The following is a 21,829-nucleotide window of genomic DNA, read 5'->3' on the forward strand; positions in this document are numbered from 1 at the left end:
ATCTTCATCATAGAGCTAGGGGAAAGGAGTGGCCAGGTAGCACGATGCTTCCCCAATGGATTGCACTGCTCATGCAGTGCATTGTGGGATACCTGGCAGCCTAGCTTTATTCCCCCCTTCCAATCTTTACATGTCTTTCTGACGTGCTGCTCATGTGGGTACACGGGTGGTGGAGCAGAAAAGTAGGTTCCTGCCTTCCCTCAAGCTGCGCCCCACCACCACACCCGGCTTAGTCATGTGAACGACCTTACTATGTGAGCGAATGCAGTTATCTGTATTTGCACTTTGCTTCCATTGGCAATGAAAGCTAAGAGTTTAGTTGAACACTTCAAGGACAGGACAGATAGTTCCTGATGAGGGAATCTTACAGCGATATCTCCATGCAGGGGTTCTGGAGGGGACTTTCAAGCGTAAGGTCTTGGGGGCAGTAGCAAAAGCAGCAGTTGGTGCAGTATGCAGAAGGAGATAGGAAGCCACTGCCATCACCTGGTCTGCACTCCAAGAGAAAATTTGGCAGCAGAGTTCTACGAGGATGAATATTTAGATACCACATTTCAACAAAAGTCATCAAAGTGGTTCAAATTAAACAAACAAACAAACAAATAAAATAAAGTTTCTTCCCTGTCCCCAAGGGGATCAGAGTCTAAAAAGAAACACAAAGGAGATGCCAGCAACAACCACTGCTGCTGTGCTGGGGGGTTGGATAGGGATGGATTCTGGATGGAGTTGCAATGGGGAAGATCAGAGCGAAGGAGGTTGCAGTTGCCAGGGTGCATTCCTCCAGAGCTGGCCAGTGCCTGCACCCATGATGGGGGTGCCGTGATGGGGGTGCTGTATCCCAGCTTCTTTAGTGTCTTCTGGCCCTAAGGAGGAGACCACGAATTGCAAGAGAGGAGAGGAAAGAACACCCCACCCCACCACCACCACCAGTGGAGGAGAGCAACTGAAGCTGGCTGCAGTTCATCAGAGAACACTTCCAGGCACCCGAGTCAAAAAAAGCATGGCCAGAGGGGAATACTGGCATCATGGGCATGATATCCCAGCTGTTATGTGTCATCTGTTCCTGATGTATCTGTAGATACCATGCGATGAAACATGTGTTATAGATATTGTGGAAATATTGGCTATAATGTACTACTGTAATAAGAACTTTGTCAAGGGGGATGCTGTTTGCAGTGCTGGGCAGGGGAAAGTGCCTTGGCTTGGCAGCGGATTGGGATCAGGGAGGGCACTAAAGTCTTTGGGTGGTTCTTCACTTATATGGTGGGATCTCATGAAACTGGGTTGTCAAAACTGTGGTCTTTTGTTTCATTTTTTTGTTTTGTTTTGCCCTTGCAGGGGGAACCAGGAGAGCCAGGAGAACCTGGCGAGAAGGTGAGCAGCAAAAGTCAGATCTGGATGCTCCTTTGCTGGTGCTTGGACAATAGCAATGGTTGCACCGTTTTAGGGCATATAGTTTTGTATAACTTTTCCTGGATAACTTTTTAAAAAAACATTTTTAATATCCCGCTCTTCCTCCAAGGAGCCCAGAGCAGGTGTACTACATACTTAAGTTTCTCCTCAGAACAACCCTGTGAAGTAGGTTAGACTGAGAGAGAAGTGACTGGCCCAGAGTCACCCAGCTAGTATCATGGCTGAATGGGGATTTGAACTCAGGTCTCCCCAGTCCTAGTCCAGCACTCTAACCACTACACCATGCTGGCTCTTGACTTTGGGAGCCTCAACCAAGCGACATACGTGCACCCTAAGGAGTGGCTCAGATGTGAACAAAGAGAAGATCCTCAGGATCATATGCTCCCTCCTCCCCTCTCTCCCCTTGTGGTGTGGGAACCATTTTGTCTGAACTGGCAAACTATGGTTTGCACAAACTAGGATCAAATCCTGACTTGCAGATCACATGCAAGCCATACTCCATCAGTTCAGAGCAAATGGCCAACTAGGGGTAGCTGAACCTCAGAAGTGGAGAGTAGGACACTTGAGGAGAAGAGAAAAGGGAAGGCCGATGTGATCCTTAAACTCCATTCACATAATAGCAAACCCATGGTTTGGTGTTATATCTGAACCACCCCTAAACCTTTGTCAGTAATTGCCCTCAAACATGCCCGAGTGTGTTTTAGAACCATGAAGACCAAAGGCTTAACTTTTGTTTTTATTTCCAGGGTACCAGAGGTGATGAAGGTGAAACTGGCCAAAAGGTAGTGGAATGATGTCTTAGCCATCTGTTACCCAGAAGGAACTTGTCATGACTCTGGTCTCTCCATGGCCGGTCGTTCTCTCATTTACTTCTCCTTCTCACCTCCCCCAGGCATGGCCTCAGGATTTTTGAGGGGAGGGGGTTTGGTTCACCTGAGTCCTCCTCCTCCAGGCTCCTTGGGGTAACCGTGGCAGTCTTTCTCCGGAGGCCTCCACCACTTGCCTTAAATCCCTCCCGACAACTGATGCATCCCACGCCCCTGCTAATTGGACCTCCACCCTGCCACATCAGGCTGCTCTCACCCTTATCCCCTCAGCTGTGCCTCTGTCCACTGCTGCTGCCGCCTCCTCCCTCACTTGCTCCCACCCTTCCCCTGGGCCCTCTAGCCCGGCTCCTTGGTCACACAGTGTCTCGCCCACCCCGCCTGGGGCCTCTCTGGCCTCGGCTGCTGAGGGGAATGCCGGAGCTGGTAAGGCTCTGTTCGCCACTCAGAACTAAATTGAGCTTTCAGAAACTAAACTGAAGAAACTGATTCTGTGTTTGCAAAGTTATTTTAAATTGGATCAAAGAAACGTCATACGCTGAGCATCAGAAGCCATCAGAGGAATCTTTACCTGCTATCAATCCATTTTGGCATCCTCTAAAAATGTTTACATTGCTGCTACCTTTCTCTGAAAGGGTACAAGCGGAATGGCAAATCCATTCATATAAATTGGCTTTGCCCATACACTGGAGAATTAATTGAACCTCTTTCTTCTTTCATCTCTGTCTCTTTTTAAAGGGAGAGCCAGGGATTGGCTTTCGGGGTCCTGTTGGCCAGGCTGGACCTCCTGGGCATAAGGTCAGTTTGTGTGGCTCTTTCTGTGTTCCTCTGAGGTTCAGTCTTGTGTTTTCTGCACACTTGGCAAGTTGGCTCAGCAGAGCTAACAAGCAGAGCTCAGTGAATTGGCTCAGGTTGGGTTAACCTGCAATAGACCATTGGGATGGAGACCAGCTTTGATGGAGGAGAGGGGGAACACACAAATTGGATTATTTACAATTAACGAAGACAAGAAGGAGATGAAAAGACAATAAACAGTCAAAGTTTCTGTGTGTGTGTGTGTGTGTGTATATACAATCACACACATGCTGTGATTGAAAAATATGGTTTTCCCCCATTAGGGTGAGCCTGGGGTACCAGGACCTCCAGGTGCACAAGGTATCCAGGGTATCCGTGGCAATCCAGGAATTCCAGGATCTCAGGGAGAGAGAGGTGTGCCAGGGCTACCTGGAATTCCAGGGCAAAAGGTAGGTAACAAATTTGGGGTGATAGCCTAAAAGGCAAATGACTTGGGAAATCAAATCAAGTCCAGCAAGTAAGTTTTTTAGTTAATTGCATACATGCATCAGAGGGAGGTTCTAAGAACTGTCGGAGAAGGGGCAAAGTGGCTATGATTAAAAATCAAGTGTATTTGCTTGTTTATTTATTTATCTATCCTATTTTTATACCGTCTGATATGTATATCTCTAGGTAGTGTCCTAAATTTAAAATACTTAAAGTCACAAATTAAAATACATGACAATAAAAACAATAGAATAAAATTATTAAAATAAGTTTTTTAAATTATTAAAATTAATTCTAATTAAAAGCCTGAGAGAACAGGAAGGCCTTGAGGTTCTTCCTGAAAACAAACAGAGAAGGAGATGCTCTTATTTCAGCAGGAAATTTATTCCAAAGCCCTGGGGCAGCCACAAAGAAAGCCCGGTCCTGGGTCGCCACCAAACGAGCCAGTGGCAACCATAACCGGACCTCTCCAGTAGATCGTAACAGGTGACAAAGATTATGACAAAGGAGGCACTGTCTCAAATAGCCTGGAACAAAGCCATTAAGGGGCTTGATACAAATGGAAAAAGTGTATTTGAAAACATAGCCCAGTTGTTTGTTTGGGGTTTCTGTACCTTCTAAGAGTCTCTGCCCTTTCCATGACTGCTTCCAGATCTATCTCCCCTCGTCTCTCTGAACGGATTCTCTTCAGGCATCTGACGAAGAAACTCCTGCACACAAAAGCTTACCCTGCAATAAATGTGCTAGTCCTTAAGACCAAATGATTCTTTGTCGGTTTTGTGGCCACAGGCTTAAATGGCTGCCCTGCCTAGCCACTGCTCTTGTCTCTCAAGTGTCTGTCATCATTTCCCCCTAACCAGCTAAGACTTTTTCCTTTAAGACTCAGGCAGACTGCCACAGTCTGTCTCATAAATGCTTGTGTCACCATGACCTGAATTGAATTTCAAGACTGTCAGGACCAGGCTTCATGTCCAGAATGCTCAGAGGACACCACTTGTAGTGAGTGGTCACGTAATGGGCTGTTTCAGAGTGACACAGGAGGATAATAGTTGGCCCACTTTCAAGATTCACCTCTGAGGTTGCTTTGTTCCTTTCCTCTGCTTTTGCTCTTCCTGGCAATACTGGAAGCTGTATCGTTCACTTCTGGGTGCTTGCTTGGACAATACAGTCAGGGGCTATTCATCTTAGCCAGTGCTTGTGCTAAGAGATGTGAAATGTTACATTTTCCCTCCAATCCAATTTGAGCTAAGTTGGAAGTTCTTTTTATAACTTTTTTGGCTCAAAAGTGGGAGCATTGGAGGAAGGAACATTTCGCAATTTGGGCCCCTCCCCACCCCACCCAATTTTCGTCATTGCCAGTTCCGAATTGTGTAAGCAGTGTTGATCATGCATCTGGTGGCAGCCATTTTATTTTATTTTTGTACAGAAGGTTCTAGACTTGTGATTCTAGGTTCTTTGATAGTGTCAACAAGTGTGTGAATCAAGGTGATCCAGTTGACATAGTATACCTGGACTTCCAAAAAGCTTTTGACAAAGTTCCTCATCAAAGACTTCTAAGAAAACTAAGCAGTCATGGGGAAAGGGGTCAAGTACATGTGTGAATTGCTAACTGGCTGAAAGACAGGAAACAGAGGGTAGGGATAAATGGAGAGTTTTCACAATGGCGGGAAGTAAGGCGTGGGGTCCCCCAGGGATCTGTACTGGGACCAATGCTTTTTAATTTATCCATAAATGATCTAGAAGCAGGGGCAAGCAGCGAGGTGGCCAGATTTGCAGATGATACCAAACTCTTTTGGGCAGTGAAATCCAAAACGGATTGTGAAGAGCTCCAAAAGGATCTCTCCAGACTGGGGGAGTGGGTGACAAAGTGGTAAATGCGGTTCAATGTTAGCAAGTGTAAGGATGAAAAACCCCAACTTCAAGTATACATTGATGGGATCTGAGCTGTTGGTGACTGACCAGGAGAGGGATCTTGGGGTTGTGGTGGACAGCTCGTTGAAACTGGAAAAGCTGCAGAAGAGGGCAACCAAGATGATCAGGAGCCTAGAGCACCTTTCTTATGAGGCAAGGCTACAACACTTGTGGCTAAAAAGACAACTGTGGGGAGATATGATAGAGGTCTATAAAATCATGCATGGTGTGGAGAAAATGGATAGAGAGAAATTCTTCTGCCTCTCACATAACACTAGAACCAGGGATCGTCCCATGAAACTGATTGCCAGGAAATAGAGGACCAACAAATGGAGGTACTTTTTCACACAACGCATAATCCACTTGTGGAATTCTCTGCCACAAGATGTGGTGACAGCCAACAACCTGGATGGCTTTAAGAGGGGTGTGGATAACTTCATAGAGGAGAGGTCTATCAACAGCTACTAGTTGGAGGGCTATAGGCCACGCCCAGCCTCAAAGGCAGGATGCCTCTGAGTTCCATTTTCAAGGGAGCCACAGCAGGAGAGAGGGCATGCACATATCTGTTGCCTGTGGGCTCCCCACAGGCATCTGATGGGCCACTGTGTGAAACAGGATGCTGGACTAGATGGGCCTTGGGCCTGATCCAGCAGGGCTGTTCTTATGTTCTTATGTAGACTGCACACAGGAAGTCTCAGCCTCACTCTGATTTGGCATCATGACACCATATTCATTCATTCATTCATTCATTTGTTTAAAATATTTCTGTACTGCCCAGAACTTGCATCTCTGGGCAGTTTACAATTAATATTATTTAAAATATCAAATCAACTAACAATGAAAATCATTTAAAACATTTTTTAAAACCCAGTATTAAAAATTTCAAAACTATAAATCTAATTAAAAGCCTGGGTGAATAAATCTAATTAACTTTTTAAAAATTGCCAGAGATGGGGAGGCTCTTATTTCAACTGGGAGCTCATTGCATAGTCCAGGGGCAGCAACAGAGAAGGCCCATTCCCGACATCAAACTGGAAGGAGGACAATGCTCCCTTCCCTCACAAAGGAAACTCATGTGTTACAAAAAAAAAGGCACCCACTAACCTACAGTGTGATCATCACCAATGAAAGGTTCACCCCATACCTCACACATGTGTTTGTCCCCTCCCATCACCAAGATGTCCTCCAGCCTGTGAACATGGTGGCAAAGCTGAGGGGACATTTCAGATTAGCACTGATATTTGTTTAGTGACAACAGTGTCCATAGTGCATAGTGCAGGGACTCTCAGACTTGGGTCTCAGATGTTTTTGGACTACCACTCCCATAGTGCCCAGCCACAATGGCTGAAGGTCATTATGCTTGGGGACAACAGAAAAAGAGGCTGGAGAGGAGAAGAGACTCATAGAGGCTGGAGCCTAGTTGTGCTTCTTCCTTCTACCTCAGCTAAGAAATGCATTTACTTTCCACTGCTCTTTCTATCACCTAAAGGACAATTTACTTGCAGGAATATGGCCTTGAGGGTTGTGCGATCCTCAGGGACATATTACTGCAAGTGTATGGTTCCTTAGGAGGGAAGAGAGAACAGTGAATATTGTGCCTTCTGCCCCTCCACTGCTGCTGAGCTGAAGAAGAAACACAACTAGGCTCCATGCTCTGCAATGCTGCAGGGCTTCTTCTATTGCTGTAGCACTGCAGAGAAGGTCAGCCAGTACAAATTATTACTGCAGTTTATACAAATCATCGATTTACCCAGTACAGGCACCAAAATGTCAGTGATTTTCCCAGTAAAATTTCACTGAAGTGTATAATATCCCTCTTCCTCAAATGCATCCCTCCTGTGCAAATGACACCCTAAGGCTTTTCTCTTTTCCCTATTTAAAAAAAAAGTATAATTTTCTCTGAAAATATTTTCTCTTTGAAGGGGGAACGTGGGAAGAGAGGCCGGAATGGATCTACTGGACCGGTAGGGTCTCCTGGACTGCTAGGACAAGAGGTACTGGAAACATCATGGGTTTAGCTGGTAAATGAGGGTAGAGAACAAAAAGTGGAATAGCCAACAACATCTCTGTGGCAGAGGGAAGCTGCTTTTCATAGAAGGGAATCTTGGTACCAGGGGCGTAGCAAGGTTGGAGTGGGCCCAGAGACAAGATTTTAAAATGCTCCCCCTCACTGAAGCTCAGCTCATGAAGTAAAGAAATCTTAAACAAGGCTGAATAGTGGTAACAAAAAGCATAGTGTGTATACACACACACACACACACACACACACACACACACCTATGTGCCACAATAGAACATCATAAATTAATTTTTTAAGGTTTTGTAAATTGTGGACAATGCAAGTCATTTAATGGTGCTAGAGAAAGACATGCTGTTTTGGTAGCTCCAGGTCTTAACACTCACATCAATTTCGGAGGATGAATACAACTGAAGGAACCAAGGGCGGGTGCGCGGCTGGGGAGTCAGTCATGTGACTTGCCTCTGGAGGGACCCCCAAGGCAGTGGGCCCCCAGACAACTGTCTCCCCTTGCCCTATTATAGTTATGCCCCTGCTTGGTACAGAAGGGTACCACTGGGAAGATTTAGTCATTGTCCCTGATCCTGGCAACCATACTGAATTCTCATTCACACCCATAAGGAGAGATGAATTCACAAAATGTCATTGAATCTGCCTTGGTTTAGCTAGATTTGAAGGGTGCTGCTCTGGCAAAACATCCACAGACATTCTAAGGCAAATGAAGAGTTTTGATAAAGTTGATGAGCATGTTTTTGGATATGTGTGTGCCTTACATAAGGACAGCCCTGCTGGATCAGGCCCAAGGTCTGTCTAGTCCAGCATCCTGTTTCCCACCATGGCCCACCAGATGCCTCTGAGAAGCCCATAGACAATTGGTGAGGGCATGCCCTCTCTCCTGGTTTTGCTCCCCTGCCTTTTCCTGTATGAGCCAGCTCTCCTGCTCATTTAATGGTTCAGAGATCTGCTAGCTCTTTAGGGATGTGCATGAAGCATTTTGTGCACATCTGGGGAGTGGGGTTGATGGAAAGTGGGCTCTTTAAAGGGGAGAAGTCCCACAGGAATGGGGCAGCTCGATGACAGGAATGGGGCACCTTGAAGCATTTCAGCTCCTGGAAACAGAGGTGCTGAAATGCTTCGAGCACATCCCTACAGCTCTTAGCCCCCTAGCTGTGTATCACAGTCATGAAGAACTAAAATTAGGGAGTTCTTTGATTGAATCTTGTTTCTGCCATGAATTTATTAGGCCAGGGGTTTGGTCATTATGACGGGGAGTGATGGGAGTTGTAGTCCTACAACATCTGGGAACCCAAGGTTGAGAACCCCTGCATTAGACAAGCTGCTCTCTCTTGGCCTCAGTCCCCCAATTTGGGAGTAATCTTGTTTATTTTGGTCTGTGCACATGGTGCTTCCATGACGTCTGAAGCTGCCAGTGTCAGGTGGAGAATGCCGCTAACCCACCTCAGTGCGACGTTGCCAAGCTGAATTCAAATGTCTGGTTCCGAATGTCTACTTGACAGAGTTAGGCTGAGGTGGGATACCGACATTCTCCACCAGGCAATGGTGCATTCAGACATCCCAGAGGCAGCAACAGCAGCGGGAGCCGTGTCTCTCATACTTACTGCCCTCCATTTTGTATGAAGTAGTCATACCAATGGCAACAACTTGTAAGGCTTTTTTCTTTGGCGTGAAATAGCAAAGCAACACTTTTTAACCTTCTCTTCTGTTTCATGTGCCACAGGGGATGCCTGGTGCCCCTGGAATCAAAGGCAGCAAGGTGAGTCATCTTTTGGTGCAGGCCATCCATGACGTTGGCTGGCAGTAACTCCAGAGTAGAGGCAAAGGAAAGTACACATAACACATGGGTCGCATTCACACATAATGCAGACCCGCAGTTCTGCCCCCGCCCCCACTTTCCTGTCTGCATTCGGACAACAAGGAGAGTGTCCTCTCTGGCTGTGTGGGCTCCTTTCCTCCATGAAGGACAGCCTGCAAAGCCAGTCACACCAGAGTTGAAGGAGGAGCTTCCTCCTTCAGCTCCGGTTCCAGGGGACACAGCCTGCAGTTCCAAATTCGGATGACATGCAGGCTGCGTCCAACTTTGGGTTCTGGCAACAAAACCCACTACAACCTGAAAGTTCAGGCTGGAGTGCCAAATCTGAAACCTCGGTTTTGCCGCAGCACCAAACCATATTTCCCCACATTCAGATGTAATGGCCACGAAACTTCTGGCCCTTTCAACCGCGATTCCATCTTACGTATAAATGCGGCCATAGTTAACAATACTGAAACTCACTAGCCTGAGATGTGGTGATGGCCACTAACTGAGATGGCTATTTAAAAAGATTATGTGCTTTCGTAGAAGAAGTGGAGGAGAGGTCTCTCAGTGGCTACTAGTCAAGATGGAAACTCTGTGTTGAGAGGTAGTATGCCGCAGTTGGATAGGATAGGATACCTCCCCTTCTAGCAGCAGCTCCTCGCCCAACTTTTGAGTGGTTGTTCCTGGGGATCACAGGAGCTTCAGGAATGACATGCAATGTGGTGTGGGGGCCTATAGCTAACAGGAGGAGAGGGAATCAGTGGACCTCCCCACCACCACACACACACACACACACACACAGCAGAAGTGCCTTCTGCTTGTGCCTTAGGCTCTGTGAGTCCAAGCCAAGATGTTGAAATTAACTTGTTTTTAGAATTCAAGAAAAACTGAGCAAAAATAAAATAAAATAATCCAAACTTGTTAAAAACACAATTATTCCAATTTCCAAGAAAACAAAATATGGTGGCAAGATAGATGGGTAGGTTTCTCTGATAAACTGGAGCAGGGACTCCCAGTCTCAGATCCCCAGATATTGTTGGATTATGACTCCCATCACCCCCTGCCACAATGGCCAAAAGTCATTGTGTTTTGGGATGATGGGAGCCATCATCCAACATGATGGGAATCATCGTCCAACATCGTCCATTGTTTAAGAGAACGCCTTCTTTGTTATGAACACTGCCACCTATTGAGATCATCAGGGGTGGTTCTTCTAAGGGTTCCACTGGCTCATCCTGCGGCAACTTGGAGGTGAGCCTTCTCTGTAGTTGCCACAGGGCTGTGGAATGCCCTTCCTGCTGAGATTAGAGCTGCTCCATCCCTGTTGGTTTTTAGGAAACAACCGAAGACCCATCTCTTCAGCCAACCTTTTAGTTGAAGTTTTAGCTGAAGTTTTCAGTTGACTTTTATTGTTTGTTTTAACTTTAAATTTTATATATGTTTTAAATGTGTTAATTGTTTTGGTTTGGTTTGTTGTTTGTAAACCGCCTAGAGACTTTGGTAGTGGATTATATATAATTGTGTTAACAAAATATAAATAAATAAATAAATAAACATCCAGGGATTCATGGTTGGGAGGGAGCCCCTGGACTAGAGAATGTAATTTTTGTTCATTTATTTAAATGGGTAAACTGCCTTTCTGCAAATACATCTCCAGTACACAAGGTGGCCCTCATTATTTGCAGGGATTCCGTTCTTGCCAATTAGCGCGAATATGGAAACCGCGAATAAAGAAACCTTGAGTCAATAGGAATTGGGGGGTTAGGTTCCTTGCTCTGAAAAAACCACCAAAAAAGCAGGGATGGGGCAGAAATAAGGGTAGAAAAGCAAAGTACCTTGCTCTCCAGGAATGCCCCCCAAATCCTCTTTTTTTTGTTGTTGTTTAATTTTTAAAAAGCCACAAAATGGCTCTACGCTTCAAAATGGAGACAGAAAATGACATCAGAAGTCATTTCCAGCCACTCAGGCGAAAATTGCCTATATTTCATGGCACGGATAAAGAAACTGGGTCTCTAAGACCCATCTGCGGATACATGAAACTGTGATCCATGAATCCACAGATAACAAGGGTCTCCTGTGGTGCACAGGGAAAACCAATAACAAGTTTCAAAGCTAGCTAACTAGCTAACTTTTGAAAAGATCTGTCTTTTCTCTCAGTCTATCCATCCACCCATGCTAGATAGGTAGGTATCTGGCTATGGATATAGGCATAGATATAGATAAGTAAAAAAACAGACTTCTTATAACCCAGCAAAACAACAGCAGAAACAAAGAAAATACTAGACCTAAGAAATGCCTTTAAAACAAAGATCTAAGTGGACAAAATATATCTTTACAAATCTTCTGTAATAATATGAGGAGGCCTTTATAGCATCCCCTGTGGGGAGTTCCACAATTACAGTGCCTTGTGCTGAATGAACCTGAGTTGCTATGACTATATGTATGCCCTTATCAAAACAAATGTTTGAGGAAGGGTATATTTCTTCTTTCTTTCCCAGCTCCAGACACCGGTCAGTATTTATTATTGGTGACAGGAATCTGGAGTTGGGAAAGAATTTCCCACCATTCAGCTTGGCAATGACTGACCTGGCAGGGCAGTCTGTGGGGACATAGTGGCACCCCAGTGAAGAGCTTCAGACCAGAATTTGTACTCCTTATGAGATGGCCTCTAATTAGTGCTCTATGAAGGATTTCTTCAGGGTTGACATCCTGGAGGCCATGTTGGACAATGACAGTGGTGGGAAGGTTCAGCTTCTGGCAATTTCTTGTCAAACATGAAGGCCCAAGGAGAACTGGTCACCATATGTGAAAAAAGGTTATTGTAGAACTGGAAAAGGTGCAGAAGAGGGCAACCAAGATAATCAGGGATGGCAGCACCTTCCTTATGAAGCAAGGCACAGCATTTGGGGCCTTTGAGTTTGAAAAAGGGGTGACTAAGGGGAGACATGATAGAGGTGTATAAAATTATGCATGGAGTAGAGAGAGTGGACAGAGATAATTTTTTCTCCCTCCCTCACAACACTAGAACCAGGGGTCATCCCATGAATCTGAAGGCCAGGAAATTTACTACCAACACAAGGGAGTACTGCTTATTTTTTTTTTTGTTTATCATTTATTTACTTATTATATTTGTACTGCCCCGGACTTCTGTCTCTGGGTGGCTTGCAACAACATAAAACAAATTAAAACAGATTTGAAAACCTTAAAACTGTTTACAGCCACAAGTCTAGTTAAAGAGGTTGGGTGAAAAAATGTGTGTTTAAAGACTTCTTAAAAGTTGTCAGAGATTACAACATCGAGCGCATTTGAAGACCTATACTCAAGCAATACATGCGGCAAAGATTCTTTTCTGCCTGTATTGCATCTGCAAGATCACATCCAGCAGAGTTGTTCAGGTTGTGAAAGGGCTAGCACATGCCCCTCCTCCCTTGAATCAGAATTTGAAACCATAAATTATCCGCTGTGATTTGTAATAAGTTGTTTGAGGATAAAATCTCTCGTATTCGGGTTTACTTCGACTCAGACCCCATAATTATTGCAGAGTCTAATGCAGAGGTGTCCAGCAACTCCTCTTATGTGGTTGGGCTGGATCAGTTTCAGTTTGTGACTCTTGATGATGTGGACAAGCTACTTGGAACACTGCTTGGAACAGTGCAGCCTACCACCTGTCTGGAGCTGGGAGGCCACCACCCTCTCAATCAACTTGCCCAGCCACGGATGGTTGGAGACAGGCCTATAGTTGCTTAACTGAGGGATCCAATGCAGGCTTCTTCCGAAGTGATCTAATTATTGCCTCCTTAAGACAGGAAGGCATACTGACCTCCTTCAGAGTAGCATTTATAATCTCTACCAGGCCTTCTACAACAATCCTCCTGCCAGACAGTACAAGCCATGTCAGACAAGGGACAAGAGAACAGGTGGACGGCCACACCGTTCCAAACAGCTTGTCCACATCATCAAGACTCACAAACTAAAACTGATCCAGCCTAACCACATAAGAGGAGTTGCTGGACACCTCCACATTAGACTCTGCAATAATTGTGGGGTCTGAGTCAAAGTAAGCCTGAATACGAGAATTTTTTTCTACAAAAAACTAATTAAAAACATCACAGTGGGTAATTGATGGTTCCAGATTCTGATTCAAGGGAGGAGGGGACTTACTAGCCTTCTCACAACCCTGAACAACTCTGCTGGATGTGATCTTACAGATGCAATGCGGGCAGAAAAGAATTGCTTCTTTGCCGCACATCTGGCCTGAGCATAGGTCTTCAAATGCGTTCTATGTTGTAATCTGTCAGATTCGATTCGAGTCTTCCTCCATTTGCGCTCCACTCATCTGCCTTGCCACTTCAGCTCCCATAGTTCCTCCGTATACCAAGGGGCCAGTTTCAAAGCAGATTGGAGAGGACACTTAGGAGCTATCATGTCTACTGCCTTGGTGAGTTTACTGTTCCAGTTCTCCACCAGGACATTAATAGAATCACTGGCAGAGCCAAGACTAAATCCTTCCAAGGCTTCTTGGAATCCTATTGGATCCAATAACCTTCTTGGGCGGACCACTCTAATAGACTCCTCACTCCTGCAGAGGTTGGACATGATTGTGAGTCCAACCTTAACCAGATGGTGGTCCGTCCATGACAATGGGGAAATCACAGGAGTCCCCACCCACGCAACTCCACCCTGATCAGAGTGAAAGACCAGATCAAGCGTGTGACTAGCAACATGCATCAGTCCTGAGACCACTTGGGATAGGCCCATAGTTATCACACATAAAGCCCTTTCTCACGACTGATGAGAAAGGGCTACAGGGTCCGCAGGGAAGAAGCCTTTAAAAGCTTACCTCCCCACAGACAATTCTTGTTGAGAGTCTGGGTGCAGAGATCATGCACCCATATGTGAAGCTGCCTCCTCAGGCAGCATGGTGATTGGGGTGCCAGGAGGTGTTGCCCACCCCCCCAAACCCACATATTGCACTGTGTGAGTTTGTGGTACATTATGGGGATCCCCCCTCCCTTCCCCGAAGCCAGCTGGGAGTCCTGCATTCTGACAGACAGTTACAAAAATGGAATTGAGAGAGCACTTGCTCTCTTAACCTTGTTTAGGAGGGTGGCTGGCTTGGTGGGTTTGCCACTGAGGTGCCACTGGGATCAGGCCTAAACCCAGCAGTTTTCATACGTGGGCAGGACCAAGATTGGCTTTGTTAGCCTGGTTTTGCCTGTACGTGAGAACAGCCTCATAGTTTTTCACACAGCGCATAATTAGTCTATGGAATTCTCTGCCATGGGATGTGGTGATGGCCACTAGCTTGGATGGCTTTCAAAGGGGCTTAGATAAATTCATGGTGGACAAGTTTATCAATGGCTACTAGTCTGATGGCTATGGGCCAGCCTCAGAGGCAAGATGGCTCTCAATACCAGTTGCAGGGGAGCAACAGCAGGAGAGAGGGCATGCGCTCACCTCTTGCCTGTGGGCTTCTCAAAGGTATCTAGCAGGCCAGTGTGGGAAACAGGATGCTGGACTCGATATGTCTTGAGCCTGATTCAGCAGGGCTGTTTTTATGTTCTTAATTTCCTCTTTTGCTTGGCGACTATCATTGTCCTTGTTGGTGGCTGGTGAAAGTTCTTTGTCAAGCTACAAAATTTTATAGGAAAGGCCTGTTCCCACGCATCACTAAGAGTCTATTCCAGATGACTGCTTTATTCAGAATCTGGACAGATGTTTTAGGGCTAGGACAAGAGAGACACGTCCATAGCCATCTGACGAAATCTATTATCTAATTGAAAAGTTTGTTTGTGGGTGTGTTCTTTTAAATTTTGTAGCAGAAATATGTAGCAGAATATAATCCTCAAATTTTAACTGTTAACTGTTCTGAAGAGAGTTCTCACACTTCATGATCAGATCAATAATTCAAAGACAACATCATGCTCAAGCAAAGCAAATTTCTCTCAAATTCAAATTTACTGTGATTTAAATTTCCCATATGGTAATTAGTTATTAAAATGTGGGTTTGAATTTGAAATCCTACAAATTTCATACTGTTCTTTGACTTTCCTTTTCTCAGCAGATTAATAAAACATTCTATGACGTGTATTTAATTTCTTGAACTTTCCTATAAGTGTAATCTATGCAAGACGACTTTGCCTGGTCAATGACAGACCTCACCTACTAGTTTAATATATTTGGATTTTGAGCCAACTCCAGGGGCTTAGGGTAGGTGACCAAAATGTTCAGAAAGAAATGGAACACTTTGTTTGGTAACACCTGGTTTTATTTCTGTTTTGCAGGGGGAGACTGGCCTTGGCAGAGTGGGTCCCAGAGGACCACGTGGCCTCCCTGGCCCCCGGGTAGGATGTCCCTCCTCTGGATTTTGTCATGACACCTTCTACTTTTAACATCCTCAGCATTAAGATGATTTTAATTGTCACTGCAAGAAGCAGGGGATTAAGGAAGAATGTTTAAATCATGATCCTTGGACCCTCTTGAAATGTCCGTCAGAAAAATTCAGAGGTTCAGACCAAATTTTGATGAGTTTCTTATAAGCGATCAGTGATGCACACACATTAGTCACACCCCACAATCCCTAACAGGAAAGACACCCTGCATCCCATGGTGCCTCCCTTGTGTTCATGAGAACCCTCTGCTGCCTGTTATCCCACTGCCTTTCCCCCGAGGTAAAGTTTTCTTATATTTATTTTATTATTATTTATTTATTTGATTTATATACCGCCCTTCCGAAATGGCTCAGGGCGGTTCACAATTAAAACAACTTATAAAACAGTAAAAAGCTAAAACAAATTAAAACAATAAAACAGCTAACAATTTAAAACATTTTAAACAAAAATAAAACATTATCCCCAGACCCCAGCTCAAGAAAACATAGACTCAGTATAGAGGAAAAGGGCCACAACTTTGTTAACTATTACACACAGCATGGCAGACTGGAACACCAGGTGATTAATCACCCTTAAAGAACAGTGCGGGCCAATAGAAGCAGGTCAGAACTCTGAAATCCTACCCAGCACCCTACTGGGGGGGAGACACCCTGGCTCGGGAATGGGCAGGTACATCCCACCCAATTCCTTCAAAGCCAACCCCCCCTTCTGTAAGAGAGGGTCTGGATACTTCTAGGCATTCGTCCACCCCGGACCGCACAGCCCAAGGTTAGAGAAGTCCTGAAGCAGGGTTCATGGCAATCATTCTCCCCGTGCCGCACAGGCTACAAAGGAGCGATTAACCAAACACCCCTTTTACATATCCAAGGGTGCTCACCGATGTTCTAACCCTCAAATTGCCACCCCGCCCGCACTGTTCCTGCCATTGTGGTTGACCTAACTCTAAATACGCACCCAGGACACAGAACGGAGTAGGCGAAAAAAAACCCAACAGTGGCCAATGCGTTGGGAGCAAAAAATTCCTACTCGGCCCCGTCAGGCGGCCAGTCGCTAGACCCGCTCTGCACCGGGGAGGGAGGGAGGGGAAAGCCGCTTCTCCTGTGGTTGCCCGACCCCAACTGAAGAGAGAATGGAAAATGGAGGATGGGGCCGGGATCGGTCAATCCTGGCCGAAGCCCGGCCCTTGACCAAAGAGGTCAAACGGAACCCTTCCTGGGCTTCGCGCAGGACAGGCTGTGACAAACTCCCTCCCATCTGCACAAGGCGGGGGGGGGGGTTATTAAGTCATTAAAAACACTAAATCAAGTTAAAAATTAAAAAATTAAAGATTAAAATATATATATATACATACATATACATACATACACACAAACACACATACACATATATATACATATATATATATATACACACACACATATACATATATATATATACACATATACACATACACACATATATACATTTTAAAAGCCCTGAAAGGCCAGGCCAAACAAATATGTTTTAAGGGCCCTCCTGAAGGCCAACAGAGAACTCGAATTACGGATTTCCGCAGGGAGCGCATTCCACAGCTCCGGAGCAGCCACAGAGAAGGCCCGCCTCCGAGTCGCCACCAGACGAGCCGGTGGCAACTGGAGACGAACCTCCCCAGATGACCTTAATGTGCGGTGGGAATCGTGCAGAAGAAGGCGCTCTCCAAGATAACTTGGACCTAAGCCGTTCAGAGCCTTAAAGGTAATCACCAGCACTTTGTACCTTGCCCGGAAACATATCGGCAGCCAGTGTAATTGTTTCAAAATAGGTGTAATATGGTCTCTCCGGGTTACCCCAGAGACCAATCTGGCTGCCGCATTCTGAACTAACTGAAGTTTCCGAACAACGTACAAAGGCAGCCCCACGTAGAGCGCATTGCAATAGTCAAGCCGGGAGGTTACCAGCTGGTGCACCACTGTTTTGAGGTCATCCTCCTCAAGGAATGGACGCAGCTGTCGAATCAGCCGAAGCTGATAGAAAGCACCCCTGGCCACGGCCTCCACCTGAGAGACCAGGGTGAGGCCTGGGTCCAGGAGTACTCCCAAGCTGCGCACCTGCTCCCTTCGGGGGAGTGTAACCCCATCCAGCACAGGGAGATCTAACTCACTCCTCAGATTCTGAGCCCCCACAATGAGCACCTCCGTCTTGCTTGGATTCAGCTTCAATTTGTTCTCCCTCATCCAGCCCATTACTGCCTGTAGGCAGGCATTTAAAGACTGAGTGCCATTTCCTGAAGATGAAAAGGAGAAGTAGATTTGGGTGTCATCAGCATACTGATAACACCCAGCACCAAATCCCCTGATGACTTCACCCAGCGGTTTCATGTAGATATTAAAAAGCATTGGTGACAGAATGGAGCCCTGAGGGACTCCATATAACAGCTCCTGCTTTGAGGAGCGACTGTCACCAAGCTCCACCATCTGGGATCTGCCCGAGAGATAGGAACGGAACCACCGCAAAGCGGTGCCCCCTATTCCCAACCCCTCCAGGCGACCCAGAAGGATACCATGGTCGATGGTATCGAACGCCGCCGAAAGATCCAGGAGGACCAACAGAGTCACACTCCCTCTGTCGATTCCCCGGTAAAGGTCATCCATCAGGCCGACCAAGGCTGACTCAACCCCATAGCCCGTTCTAAAGCCAGTTTGAAATGGGTCCAGATAATCAGATTCCTCCAAAACCGCCTGGAGCTGGTTAGCCACCACCCTCTCGATTACCTTGCCCAGCCAGGGGAGATTGGAGATTGGCCTATAACTATCCATCACTGAGGGATCCAGGGTAGGCTTCTTAAGAAGAGGTCTAACTATTGCCTCCTTCAAACAAGAAGGCACCCTCCCCTCCCCCAGAGATGCATTTATGATATTAACCAGGCCATCTCCAACAATCTCTCCGCTAGATCGAAGCAGCCAGGTCGGGCAAGGATCCAGAGAACAAGTGGTAGGCCGCACCGCTCCAAGCAGTCTGTCCACGTCATCAAGAGTCACAGATTGAAACTGATCCATCCTAACACTGCAAGAGGGATTGCTAGATACCTCCCTCCCGGACCCTGCAGAAATAGTGGAGTCCAAGTCGGCCCGAATACAGGATATTTTATTTGCAAAGAACCCACTAAAGGCGTCACAGCAGAGTGTCTCCGGGAACTGATTTGAGGCAGAAGGAGCAGAAATTATACTCCTCACCACCCGGGATAATTCTGCCGTACGTGAGCCCGCAGACGCAATTCGCGCCGACCAAAATTGTTTTTTTGCCACACGCACCGCCATTGCATAAGTCTTCAAATGGGTTCTATGCTGCATCCTGTCAGATTCGAGCCGAGTTCTCCTCCACCTGCGTTCCAGTCGCCTACCAAGCCGCTTCATCCCCCGCAACTCTTCTGTATACCAGGGGGCCATCTTAGAAGCAGGCCTGGAGGGACGCTTAGGAGCAATAATATCTACTGCCCTGGTGAGTTCTCTGTTCCATGTTCCCACCATGGCCTCGATAGAATCACCGGCCGCACCAACATCGAAACCCTCCAAGGCCTTTTGGAAACCTGCTGGGTCCAGCAGCCTTTTTGGACGGACCATCCTAATAGGTCCGTCACCCCTGCAGGGGTGGGTTGCGTCCGCGATACCAACCTTAACCAGGTGGTGATCCGTCCATGACAATGGGGTAACCAACGGATTCCCCACCCACGGAACACCCCCCTGATCCGAACAGAAGACCAAATCCAGTGTGTGGCCGGCAACATGAGTTGGTTCAAAGATTAATTGGGATAGGCCCATAGTTGTCATGGCCGCTATGAACTCCTGAGCAGCACCAGACAAGCCAGCCCCAAAGTGGATATTGAAGTCCCCCAGCACCAAAAGCCTGGGAGACTCCATCACCAACTCCGCGACCAGCTCCGACAGCTCAGTTAGGGAGTCAGTTGGGCAGCGGGGTGAACGGTACACCAACAGAATCCCCAATCTATCCCTAGTTCCCAGCCTCAAAAATACACACTCAATATAGGTCAACTGTCTCACAGGGGCCCTGGTAAGGGAGATAGTATTTTTATGGACCACAGCCACTCCACCCCCCCGCCCACTTCCTCTAACCTGCTCCACAACAGAGTAACCTGGAGGGAGAAGCTGAGCCCACACTGGGCCACTCGCTTCCCCCAACCAGGTCTCAGTTATACACACCAGATCAGCTCCCTCATCCATGATTAGATCATGAACAATTTCGGTCTTATTTTGAACTGACCTGGCATTACAAAGGAGCAAGGTCAGGTTCTGTGGGTAATTGGTGCTGTTCCCCAAGGCCTGAGAGTTGTCAGAACAGTTGGAAGTAGAGATAGTCACTAAATTACCAATTTCTCTTCCCCTGTAACGGCCAGCTGTTCTGCCAGCGCCAATTCTTCTATTCCCCACCACTACAGCAATAGCCGCCCCCAGGCTGTCAGGCGCAGCCCCCGCATCCGCCCCCTCAGGAGAACCCAAACACATCCCGTCAACTAGGCCTGGCACAACTCAGGACAATAATAAAAGCAGTATTCATACCCCCCCCCAAAAGAAAGAGAAATCCACCCACAAACAACCCCCACCCCCCAGCCCTCAGTCCCACCCCCGAAGGCCCGGCCCCAAAGGCCAGCCCCCTTTGGCGGCCGGCTTCGGCGGCCGCCTACAGGCAGGCCGCCGGCCACGCCGCCGGCCACGCCGCCGGCATGTCTTCAGCAGTATTTATAAGACTCTAGAGCTACCCAGCAGCCCCCTCTGCCACAAAGGGCTGCCGGCTGACACAGGTGTTAGTTGTCAGGCTTTCTGAAGACAGCGGCTGGTAGGCAGCTCCTCGTCACCTAATAGCCACCTAATGGCACAACGGGAAATGACTTGCCTAGCAAGCATGAGGCTGCCAGTTCAAATCCCTGCTGGTATGTTTCCCAGACTATGGGAAGCACCTATATCAGGCAGCAGCGATATAGGAAGATGCTGAAAGAAAAAGAAAAACCACAGGGCTCTGTAGTCGCCAGGAGTTGACTCCGACTCAAGGGCACACTTTACCTTTCAAGCTTTCTTGGTTCGGGGAAGGGGGAACTGATAGGGAAGAGGGAGTGAGGGATACATTGTGCTTTTCAAATGTTTATATTATTTATATTGTTGTGTGCTCCCTACTTTCCCGAGTGCCGGTGAGACATTTCAGGGGTAGTGCTACTTGTGTTTCATTTCCTTTAGAGGAAAAAGTAGTGGAGTTCATGAGCTGACATCCAGTCTAAGTTACTCCTGAGCAGTCCTTTTAAAATTAAGTAGTTCTGTAGAGCAGGCGTTTCCAACCAAGGGTACTTGAACCCCTGGGGTACTTTAAAGCCCTGTAGGTGATAGATGGGTTGCACACAACCTCCGGCCTTCCTGACTCACTTCCACGCTACACCTAGGGTTGCCAAGATTTCATTGCCAGAATGAGGGACACAAGTTTGGGGGTGCTAGCTGCGGGATGGGAGGTGTATGCAGTGGTAATCAAGAGCCTGAGTATCAATGACGTCTATGTTATTGAACTATATGCTATTGAATAATGCCAACATTGTTATTATTTAGAACATATTCAAGTTATACCACTTTTCAACCAAAAACTTCTCAAAATAATTTACATAGCAAAAGGAATAAAATGCCTCCCTGCAAGTATTTTACACTTCATGGTGGATGTTCTGTAAGCTGTTCTGGTCGCTGTTGCAGAAACACACGGGGGTGGGGGAGAATGGAGGGGAGGGTCATCAGGTTCTTAAAACAAAATAAATAACGTTAAGAAGAAAGGTGGGAGTCAAAACCATGCGTCACCCAGAAACCTACAAGCAGATCCTTATCTACCTTTTGCTCATCCAGGCCTCACTATTCCCCAGAGCAAAGATAGCCAAGCTGGGGCTCTCCAGCTGCCACTGAACTATCATTGCCACCATCCTGAGCTACAGCAGCTATGAATGATGGGAGCCTGCATATAGGGAGGCATCGTTGGGGCCCAAACTGGCGTTAAAATCTCTGCCAGGGATAACGGGATTCAGGGGAGGCAGCTAGGAGTTTGGTAATATAAGCCTCAAACTCTGACCAAAACTCCTTAATACAAGACTGCAGTCTGTGGGGGTGTGGGGGGTGAAATAAACATCAATAATCAACAGGCTGCAGCAATCAAG

At 46.7% G+C, this 21,829-nt stretch overlaps 1 protein-coding gene across 1 annotated transcript in view; it reads left to right on the top strand.

Moving 5' to 3' along the window:
- Positions 1–21,829, top strand: part of LOC128325827 (collagen alpha-1(VII) chain-like) — a 154,446-nt gene that overhangs the window by 52,921 nt on the left and 79,696 nt on the right. Inside the window, exons 24-30 of the mRNA XM_053251666.1 lie at positions 1,339–1,374; positions 2,160–2,195; positions 2,976–3,035; positions 3,356–3,481; positions 7,352–7,423; positions 9,185–9,220; positions 15,547–15,606. Coding sequence (XP_053107641.1) covers positions 1,339–1,374; positions 2,160–2,195; positions 2,976–3,035; positions 3,356–3,481; positions 7,352–7,423; positions 9,185–9,220; positions 15,547–15,606 — 426 coding nt within the window. The remainder of the gene's footprint in view (positions 1–1,338; positions 1,375–2,159; positions 2,196–2,975; positions 3,036–3,355; positions 3,482–7,351; positions 7,424–9,184; positions 9,221–15,546; positions 15,607–21,829) is intronic.

This window comes from Hemicordylus capensis, chromosome 5 (genome assembly GCF_027244095.1).
Source record: "Hemicordylus capensis ecotype Gifberg chromosome 5, rHemCap1.1.pri, whole genome shotgun sequence".
In the NCBI taxonomy this organism is placed as follows: domain Eukaryota; kingdom Metazoa; phylum Chordata; class Lepidosauria; order Squamata; family Cordylidae; genus Hemicordylus; species Hemicordylus capensis.